Source organism: Panulirus ornatus, chromosome 50 (assembly GCF_036320965.1).
Source record: "Panulirus ornatus isolate Po-2019 chromosome 50, ASM3632096v1, whole genome shotgun sequence".
Classification (NCBI taxonomy): domain Eukaryota; kingdom Metazoa; phylum Arthropoda; class Malacostraca; order Decapoda; family Palinuridae; genus Panulirus; species Panulirus ornatus.
Genome location: NC_092273.1, coordinates 4,643,542 through 4,654,759, shown reverse-complemented (window position 1 = coordinate 4,654,759; position 11,218 = coordinate 4,643,542). Strand labels below are relative to the sequence as shown.

General features: G+C 35.8%; 1 protein-coding gene across 2 annotated transcripts; it reads left to right on the top strand.

The window, feature by feature from the left end:
- On the top strand, positions 1-10,798 carry LOC139764524 (transmembrane protein 69-like). Of its 2 annotated transcripts, XM_071691195.1 has the most exons (4): positions 1-137; positions 1,074-1,185; positions 9,176-9,270; positions 10,259-10,798. In XM_071691195.1, the coding sequence occupies exons 2-4, from the start codon at positions 1,077-1,079 to the stop codon at positions 10,739-10,741; spliced, it is 687 nt and encodes a 228-aa protein (XP_071547296.1). In that variant the 5' UTR covers positions 1-137; positions 1,074-1,076; the 3' UTR covers positions 10,742-10,798. The 2 variants fall into 2 exon arrangements, with proteins under 2 accessions (XP_071547296.1, XP_071547297.1); XM_071691196.1 differs by lacking the exon at positions 1,074-1,185 and having other exon boundaries at positions 27-137.
- The last annotated feature ends 420 nt before the right edge of the window (positions 10,799-11,218 follow it).

The following is an 11,218-nucleotide window of genomic DNA, read 5'->3' as shown; positions in this document are numbered from 1 at the left end:
TGTAGTTCGGATCGCTTTTACCCCTTGCACGAACGTACACAAAGCCAAGAGAGATCGTCGCATTTTAAGTTCCAGTTGAATATAATCATCAAAACAACACAAGGAACGTTCCACGTTCCACTTGAATTATATGTACAGTAAGTGAAAGCAAAAGAGCTAAGTTAAAACTACATGTAGAAGAAATCATAGATATATACATGAAAACGAGTGTCCAAAGTGTTGATCAGAAATTTGGGTAAGACGTTTTCATGAGCCAATGGTAATTACCAAAAAATAGATCTTGTCTTTGCAATATGTCATGCCATTGGTAATGTTTAAATGATCATGTACCAATTTCAGGGAACTGATATAATGGTTTAGGTTTTTGAGAGAAGAGCTGTAACTAAATTCCTGATGCCTCATGAAGTTGATATAGACCGGGAAATCATGATTTTGAACACATTATGATGCTGTAATGATGATGGAAAATGTAGGATAGAAGAAAAGAAAGTTATTCAACATATCAGTGGAACCTATGAAAACCTCGCATAACTTTCCATTGCAACCTGAATTTACATTTTCGTTATTTGAAAAAATTACAAAAGTTATGTCATTTACATTCATTTGATTAGTATTTAGAGTATTATTTGGAACATATATATTTAAAGTAATAATCAGGAATCGGGCATTATGCATCTTACATCTTTCTTGGTGTGTACTACAAAAAGACGACCATCTTTTTATAGTGATGGGGTTGAGTATATGTAGAGAGCAAAACTTTGTTTAACATGGAAAATTGCATTTTGTATATTCATGCAAGTATACCTCTCTTTATTAGGACCTTTTGAAAAGTAGGAGTTGAACATTCTGATTAAGAAATTGATAATTTTAGCAATAATTAGAGGTACATGGAAGAGAGTCGTATAAGTTTACTTAGCCACTCTAATGAAAGGAAATTTTCAGCTCGTTACAGTTGTGATGGAGGATATATTCATAGTTGTTCACTGAATACTAAAGTGAATGTGTGTTTTGTTTTGACTTTTTTTCCTAGATTTGATGATTGTTTTGTGATTTTAAAGACAAAATCTCAATAGGGCATGATGACGTCCTTGTGGTGGCTAGGAAGATGCCGTTCTCCATTCTGTAATATGGTAGTGGGATCCCTTGATTCTGCATGGACTCAAAGGCAACTTGTAAGAATCACTGGTAAGCTGTCTTTTAGGACAAAATGTATTTTTTACTGCCACTTTACACAGGTGGGAACATGCCTATCATAGTTTTTCCTTACAGTCCCTCTGGCTTTCCACAGATCTCCCCATTTACTGGGTGAATTTATTTTATGATATTAAAATTCAGATACTCAAGTTGCTGTTCTACTTCATTCATTCAATTTATGTATTTATTCTATCTCATTATGTACTTTTTTTTCCACTGCACCATCATTTCCTTAACAGTAGTGTATTTTGCAGGAGAAACTAGGTTGGGTCTGTTTTTTAAATTTGCATATCTTAGGAGAGATCTCATATTAATTGGTGTAATTGTATTCTTTTTAACTCTAATTGTAATAGATGAAATTATGAAAAAAATCATGCAAGACTATTATCCTTATTTCACTGCTTCTTGTGAAATTATTTTTTTTAAGTTTTTGAATGAAGTATGGACAATGGCATATGTTACATGCAAGTTAGTTTTCTGTGTATATCGATGAGTAATGTGTAGGTTGAGGAAGAAGTCAATCGTGGTGTGTTGTAGATAAGATGATTAGGTGAAAATAGTACTATATTGGCTATTTGAGATTCAGGGATCTCATCAGTTTAATCCAGATCGTTGTTTTGATGTAATGCATAAGTTTCTGAAAGGTATTTTTTTTTTCATACGTGTTTGCCATTTCCCCACATTAGTGAGATAATGACTGGAACAGACAAAAAATACCTAATTCGTACATCTGTCCTCTAGCTGTCGTGTGTAACGCATACGTATTTATTATTTTTTAAATGTGTGCCTTACCTTACCTTCTAGTGTTACTGTACTCCATCTGCTTGTGTTTACAGCATAAGTATAAAGTCATCTTTGGTGAAGCTCTGTTATCATCTGTTGATGAAAGGGAGTACCGTTTCATCAAGGAACTTCTTATTTCAAAGAGTTCATTTCCCTGCTTCTTGAGGTAGAGCCATCTTTAAGCTGCAAGAGTTCCTTCAGTGAAAGGTCCTGGTTTATATAATAAGGAGAATATGATGATAATGATGAATACAAGAAATGGCAGTCAAGCATGGTAATGATAATGATAGTAATGATAATAATGATTATAATAGTAATAATGATAATAATAACAACAATCCTACTTTCCTACCCCAGGAGTTCCATGTAAGGGCTCCTTGCAGCACTCATGGAAACCAGCCACACTACCTGGGAGGGGACCACAGGCAAAAAAGCAGTGATGTTATGTATATGTCTGGAGGTGGACATAGGGCAGGGGCGTATCTAGGAGAAATAGCGCCTATGGCAAGCACTGAAATTGCGCCCCTGGCTTGATTAGAAATGTACATACAGTGGATGTATATAAATTTTTTTCTTTTTTTTCATACGTATTTGCCATTCCCCACATTAGTGAGGTAGCATTAAGAACAGAGGACTGAGCCTCAGAGGGAACATCATCACTTGGTGTGTGTGTGTGTGTGTGTGTGTGTGTGTTTGTTTGTATATGTGTCCCACCCCCACCGTTCCCTCTTTTGGAAAAAGTAAAATTATAAACTGTTGAAGAGTTAGGCCAAACTTGAATTTATATAAACTCTTAAATACTTAAAGTTCAAGACTCATTTGAACAAAATTGTAACGTAGAAGCAGTAATGCAAAATATTACCATAATTGAAAAGCAAGCGAGTTTCTTTTTAATCTCACAAAACCAAACCATTAAAAATGTCAATCGGGTAGCATATGTCAAAAAACAAACATGTTGAGTGGTTCCCCCCTTCAGGTGGTGCCCAGGGCGCTTGCCCTACCTGCCATACCTTAGATATGCCACAGTAACTATTACCTTCAATATTTGGCGTTTTTCTCAGAAAAATAGATTTCCTTTAAAAACTCATATGTGAAGTATATTTAATGCTGAATAGAGATCTAGTATTAGGATATTGTTTAGTCATCTTTATGGTATTCAATTAAGCTGTTAAATGAATTTGATTTCAGATATTTTCCGATCCTTTGCATTGTATTTACTGGGTATGTATCGGTGACTAAGAGCATTATGACACATTTTCCATGATTATTTCAAGTATAGAAGTGTTTGAATATCTTACCTTTCAATTTTAAAACAAAAACTTTTTTGAGCTAAAAAATACCCTGAACTATTACCTTCAATTTTTGGTATTTTTCTCAGAAAAATAAATTTCCTTTAAAAACTTATCATAAGAAGTATTTTTCATGCTGAATACAAATCTGGTGTTAAAACATCGTTTAGTCATATTCATGACATTCAATTAAGCTGTTAAATGAAGTCAATTTTGAAATATTTTCTGCTTTGCATCATATTTACTTGGTGTGTATCAGTGACTAAGAGTATTATGATATATTTTCCATGATTATTTCAAGTATAGAAGTGTTTGAATATCTTATCTTTCAATTTTGAAACAAAAAGTTTTTGGTGCCAAAAAATACCTTGAACTGTTACCTTCAATTTTTAGTATTTTTCCCAGAAAAAAAGATTTCCTTTATAAACTCATTATAAGAAGTATTTTTCATGCTGAATAAAAATATGGTGTTAAAATAAAGTTTAGTCATCTTAATGACACTTAATCAAGCTATTAAATGAAGTCAGTTTTAAGATATTTCTGCTCCATTGCATCATATTTAATGAGCATTTATTGGTAAATGAGAGCATTATGATACGTTTTCCATGATTATTTCAAGTATAAAAGTGTTTAAATATCTTGTCTTTCAGTTTTGAAACAAAAAGTGTTTTGAGCTAAAAAGTACCCCTAACTATTCAGAGGCATATCTAGGGGAAATAACACCTATGGCAAGCACTGAAATTGTGCCCCTGGCTTGATTAAAAATGTACATGCAGTGGATGTATATAAAAATATATACAGTGTAATTATAGATTGTTGAAGATTTAGGCCAAATTTAAATTCATGTAAACTCTTAAAGATTTAAAGTTGACTTATTTGATCAAAATTGTAATGTAGAAGTGGTAATGCAACTGACAGTAGCAAAATATTACTATAGTTGAAAAGTAGGCAAGTTTCTTTTTAATCTCACGAAACCAAACCATTAAAAATGTCAATCGGATAGCATATGTCAAAAAACAAACCTGTTGAGTGGCGCCACCTTTCAAGCGGCGCCCAGGGCGCCTGCCCTACCTGCCATACCCTAGATACACCACTGACATAGAGTTACTTAGGAGTAATTGTTTTTGTGTCTTCATTGTGAAAGCTGCATCTTGGACATGAAGGGTCTTGTGATGTGTTGAAATGGTGTATGAGGTACTAGAGTGATGGGTGGTTTCCAGAATGCAGATGACTCGTACTTGTCCTTGGGGTTGAGTTTCAGATGGGTGTATGTCTGGTGGGATGGTATTCAAAACTTGATTGGGAGATTGGTTGTTTAATGCTTATTGAGTTATTTTGGTGTTTGTATGTGTTTTCACTGTTGTGTTTGCCTGCAAAATTGGAATCTGTGTGTATAAATTGTTGAAATGTGGGGCAGGAGTCAGCTTGTTTTTCTTCATTGGGGTTAGTTAAAGAGTGGTATGGATGAAAAGGATCTAGTGTTGTTTCAAAAAACTGAGTGCCAAGCATTTTCAGATGAGGTTGTATTGGAAATATTTTAGTTTAATTGTGCATGTGTCGAATAATTTTTTGTGTATATATAAAGTATGTGAATTATGAATAGTATGAATTATGTACTTGTGTATATATGTATATGTCTGTGTGTGTATATGTATATATATATATATATATATATATATATATATATATATATATATATATATATATATATATATATATATATATATATTTTTTTTTTTTTTTATACTTTGCCGCTGTCTCCCGCGTTTGCGAGGTAGCGCAAGGAAACAGACGAAAGAAATGGCCCAACCCCCCCCATACACATGTACATACACACGTCCTTTTCCATAGCCAGAGGTTGAACCATTATGTGACGTTCATTTTTTCATTCATTTCAAGCTAAAAGTTTGTTTTTCTAAATTGTTTCTTACACTTTTCATATGTATATATATGTATGTGTGTGTGTGTGTGTATGTGCGTATGTGTGTGTATGTGTGTGTGCGTGTGTGTGTATATATATATGTATATTATCCCTGGGGATAAGGGTGAAAGAATACTTCCCACGTATTCCTCGCGTGTCGTAGAAAGCAACTAGAGGGGACGGGAGCGGGGGGCCGGAAATCCTCCCCTCCTTGTATTAACTTTCTAAAATGGGAAACAGAAGATATATATATATATATATATATATATATATATATATATATATATATATATATATATATATATATTTCTTTTCTTTCAAACTATTCGCCATTTCCCGCATTAGCGAGGTAGCGTTAAGAACAGAGGACTGGGCCTTGAGGGAATACCCTCACCTGGCCCAATTCTCTGTTCCTTCTTTTGGAAAACTAAAAAAAAAAACGAGAGGGGAGGATTTCCAGCCCCCCGCTCCCTCCCCTTTTAGTCGCCTTCTACGACACGCAGGGAATACGTGGGAAGTATTCTTTCTCCCCTATCCCCAGGGATAAATATATATATATATATATATATATATATATATATATATATATATATATATATATATATATATATATTTTTATTTATTTATTATACTTTGTCGCTGTCTTCCGCGTTTGCGAGGTAGCACAAGGAAACAGACGAAAGAAATGGCCCAACCCCCCCCCTCATACACATGTATATACATACGTCCACACACGCAAATATACACACCTACACAGCTTTCCATGGATTACCCCAGACGCTTCACATTCCTTGATTCAATCCACTGACAGCACGTCAACCCCGGTATACCACATCGCTCCAATTCACTCTATTCCTTGCCCTCCTTTCACCCTCCTGCATGTTCAGGCCCCGATCACACAAAATCTTTTTCACTCCATCTTTCCACCTCCAATTTGGTCTCCCTCTTCTCCTCGTTCCCTCCACCTCCGACACATATATCCTCTTGGTCAATCTTTCCTCACTCATTCTCTCCATGTGCCCAGACCACTTCAAAACACCCTCTTCTGCTCTCTCAACCACGCTCTTTTTATTTCCACACATCTCTCTTACCCTTACGTTACTCACTCGATCAAACCACCTCACACCACACATTGTCCTCAAACATCTCATTTCCAGCACATCCATCCTCCTGCGCACAACTCTATCCATAGCCCACGCCTCACAACCATACAACATTGTTGGAACCACTATTCCTTCAAACATACCCATTTTTGCTTTCCGAGATAATGTTCTCGACTTCCACACATTCTTCAAGGCCCCCAGAATTTTCGCCCCCTCCCCCACCCTATGATCCACTTCCGCTTCCATGGTTCCATCCGCTGCCAGATCCATTCCCAGATATCTAAAACACTTCACTTCCTCCAGTTTTTCTCCATTCAAACTCACCTCCCAATTGACTTGACCCTCAACCCTACTGTACCTAATAACCTTGCTCTTATTCACATTTACTCTTAACTTTCTTCTTCCACACACTTTACCAAACTCAGTCACCAGCTTCTGCAGTTTCTCACATGAATCAGCCACCAGCGCTGTATCATCAGCGAACAACAACTGACTCACTTCCCAAGCTCTCTCATCCCCAACAGACTTCATACTTGCCCCTCTTTCCAAAACTCTTGCATTTACCTCCCTAACAACCCCATCCATAAACAAATTAAACAACCATGGAGACATCACACACCCCTGCCGCAGACCTACATTCACTGAGAACCAATCACTTTCCTCTCTTCCTACACGTACACATGCCTTACATCCTCGATAAAAACTTTTCACTGCTTCTAACAACTTTCCTCCCACACCATATATTCTTAATACCTTCCACAGAGCATCTCTATCAACTCTATCATATGCCTTCTCCAGATCCATAAATGCTACATACAAATCCATTTGCTTTTCTAAGTATTTCTCACATACATTCTTCAAAGCAAACACCTGATCCACGCATCCTCTACCACTTCTGAAACCACACTGCTCTTCCCCAATCTGATGCTCTGTACATGCCTTCACCCTCTCAATCAATACCCTCCCATATAATTTACCAGGAATACTCAACAAACTTATACCTCTGTAATTTGAGCACTCACTCTTATCCCCTTTGCCTTTGTACAATGGCACTATGCACGCATTCCGCCAATCCTCAGGCACCTCACCATGAGTCATACATACATTAAATAACCTTACCAACCAGTCAACAATACAGTCACCCCCTTTTTTAATAAATTCCACTGCAATACCATCCAAACCTGCTGCCTTGCTGGCTTTCATCTTCCGCAAAGCTTTCACTACCTCTTCTCTGTTTACCAAATCATTTTCCCTAACCCTATATATATATATATATATATATATATATATATATATATATATATATATATATATATATATATATATATATATATCGCAGTCGAACTCCACCACGGAGGTCACCTTCACCACGGGATACATACCGTCGATCACCATCCCCAGCAGAAGACAGAAGATACTACACCTACTGAGGGTTTGGACACGCATATGATTTAGAGATTCTGTAGGCTACATAGAGGATAATTTCGTGTTCAGCATCTGACCATCTACAACTTAGTTTATTATACACATAGGTATTATTTATATAATGTATTGTTTAATTTAGTTTGAAATTACTGTGTTGTTTAAGAGTACAAAATAGATCTTTGTACCATGTACCAGTCTTGAGATTTTGATATCCATGTAAATATACTAAAAAAAAAATGTTATTGGAAAGAAATAGGATGATGGTGAGGCTACCAATAACACAATAACAGGTACTGTGATACAGAAGAAATGCTCTGCACTTGTGCTACACGTGAGACATGGATCGAGTTCAGCATTCAGGCAGATTTATAGTTCACTTGGGTGTGCATAGAGCTGGTCTGTATGGTCCTGGAAAATATCCTTCTTGCTGTAAGGATGCCACCCCACAAATGTGGGAAATTGTGTGTATATATATATATATATATATATATATATATATATATATATATATATATGGGAGCGGGGGGCTGGAAATCCTCCCCTCTCATTTTTTTTTAAATTTTCCAAAAGAAGGAACAGAGAAGGGGGCCATATGAGGATATTCCCTCAAAGGCCCAGTCCTCTGTTCTTAACGCTACCTCGCTAATGCGGGAAATGGCGAATAGTATGAAAAAAAAAGAAAAAAAAAAATATATATATATATATATATATATATATATATATCGCTACCTCGCAAACGCGGGAGGCAGCGGCAAAGCAAAAAAAATAAATAAATAAATATATATATATATATATTTATTTATTATATATTTTGCTTTGTCGCTGTCTCCCGCGTTTGCGAGGTAGCGCAAGAAAACAGACGAAAGAAATGGCCCAACCCACCCCCATACACATGTATATACATACACGTCCACACACGCAAATATACATACCTATACATCTCAATATACACATATATATACACACACAGACACATACATATATACCCATGCACACAATTCACACTGCCTTTGTTCATTCCCATCGCCACCTTGCCACACATGTAATACCATCCCCCTCCCCCCTCATATATATATATATATATATATATATATATGCATACGTTGAGATGTATAGGTATGTATACGTCCTTGTGTGGATATGTATGTATATACATGTGTATGTGGGTGGGTTGGGCCATTCTTTCATCTGTTTCCTTGCGTTACCTCGCTAACGCGGGAGACAGCGACAAAGTATGATAAATAAATATATATATGATAAAGTATATATGTATTTCTGTGCTGGAGGTGTTCCTAGACTCTTCCTTCAGATGACAAAGCTGCAAGCAAGAAGTCACTTTCAACTGTAGGTTAGGAGGATGTACCTGTATTCATATATTTTGTATTTTATATCTTTCTGTATGTAGAATTATATCTCTATTTGTTTTGATACAAAGCAGTATTAGTTGTTAATATTTACAGATGGAGTAGCCCAGCATTTCCATACATCTCAGTGTTATAAATTCAAGGAAGACAAAAAAACCACTGCTATAGCCATTTTAGATAATGTCAAACAGGTAAGATCGTGGTCTTCAGAGTGTCATAAAGATCACCGTTTTTTGTATTTTTGACAAAAAGGATGTTATTGCTCATGACTAGTGATATACCATGATTAAATATTACTCCTGTTCAAAATTTTTTAGAAATTCTACTCTTAAAAATCACTGTTTTTAGGTTAGGTATATTTTTCTTCATACTATACTTAATTGGCTATGGACATGCATGACATTGTCTTTCTTCATAGGGCTTCAGTAAAGACCGTCATCAAATTGTAGGACAGAACACTTAAAAAAATGGTCAGAAGAGGGGTCATTCCTTTCATCAGTGATTTGTCAGTGGGCATTCACAAGCTGTAAGCCAACTTTTCATTCAGATCTATTTTTCCTAGTATTATGTTTTACTTTTGGACAAAGATATAATTACTAGGCAAAGACTGAATGTGGGAAGTTACAGTTAGAATCATGTTACATTAAACAGAATAAACTATCAAGTGGCTGCACAGGTTTCACTTCCATTACAAGTTTCATAAGCAGGATGAGATTCTGTGGAGATCCAAGCTTCCAAGGTTCCTCAAATTTTATATGTTCCTTAAAGGTGGTGATCAGGTCACCCTTAAGTCCTCTTTCTTCCATGGCTGGTAAAGCCTCCAGCCTTTCCCTGTAGCTTAGCTTGTGTTTTTGGTACCACCTTTGTTGCCCTTTTCTGAACCTTCTCTATGAGTTCTTTGTGCTTCTATGGGTACAGTGACCAAACCTGAGAAGCATATTCTAGTTTTAGCATTATGTAAGGTATAATTAGCTTGCTAAATATTCATTATTCATATACTTAAAAGCTATTTCAATATTTCCCAGCTGAGTTTGTCTCAACAGTCCTCCTAAAATAGGACTCTGGTGACATTGTGTGTGTGTTAGGACTCTGTTAACAGCGTGTGTGTTTTTATAAGTAAAGTCATATGAATCATGAATATTAATGCATCACTGATTTCTTTCTTAATTCTGTTTTCAGGTACGACATTCTCCTACCCCCGCACTAGCTCTGGGGTTTTCAGGACTGATACCTTTTGTAGCAGCTCCTGTTTATATGGTCACATCTGGGGTGTTTGAACCAGATGTGGCTCAAGCCCAGCTTTTCTATGGGGCCTCCATTCTCTCTTTCCTAGGTGGTGTACGATGGGGACTAACATTGCCAGAGAGTAGCTCACAACCACCTGATTGGCATAATTTAGGATATAGTGTCACTCCATCACTTATTGCTTGGATAGGACTAATAGCTCCCCACTCTGTTGGTATGCTGACTGTCATTGCAGGACTTGGCTTAACTGGGTATATGGATCTAGCAATGTGGGGTTATCCTACATGGTTCAAAGGTATGAGGTTTTGCCTTACTTTTATTGCTATTCTTTCTCTCTGGACAAGTTTTGTATTCAAATTTATACTGAATGATTCTAAGGTAGATAAAGAACTTGATGTAAAAAGTGAATCACAGTAGAAATTCGAATGTTATTGGTAGTTGGTGTTATATATTTGAAATAAATGTGTACTCTTACTGTTTTTGTAATCTCCTTCACTAGTTACTATTATTCCCATCATTAAGATGAATTAATGAATTAATGAATACTCTCTTGGAAAGAATTGTGTAAAGTATACGATAAGCAGTAATTTTGCCCAGAGTAGAAAGATTTGAGTTTTATTGCTTTCAAATATGTTTCTTTTGATTTTTGTAAAACTATATTATTTTAGCATCCTTTTACATAAATTTTCTGTAATATTTTTAAAAATGTCACAGAGGTCACTTAATTCTTAGACACACTAAATGACTCAAAATCAGTATTCAAGACCATTAGATTCATCCATTCTCATATCAGTTACCCATTTAATTCATAAATTTGTTCATTTGACCAACTTTGCATTCATAATTCATGATTAGATAGGGACACCAGATTTGTGCTGACTATCTGTCTAGAAA

Bases quoted from the DNA above. Each gene is read 5' to 3' on its own strand.
- LOC139764524 (XM_071691195.1), top strand. From the start codon at position 1,077: ATGATGACGTCCTTGTGGTGGCTAGGAAGATGCCGTTCTCCATTCTGT. The intron at 1,186-9,175 runs GTAAGCTGTCTT...TAATATTTACAG, and splicing joins GCAACTTGTAAGAATCACTG to ATGGAGTAGCCCAGCATTTC. The intron at 9,271-10,258 runs GTAAGATCGTGG...TTCTGTTTTCAG, and splicing joins TTTTAGATAATGTCAAACAG to GTACGACATTCTCCTACCCC.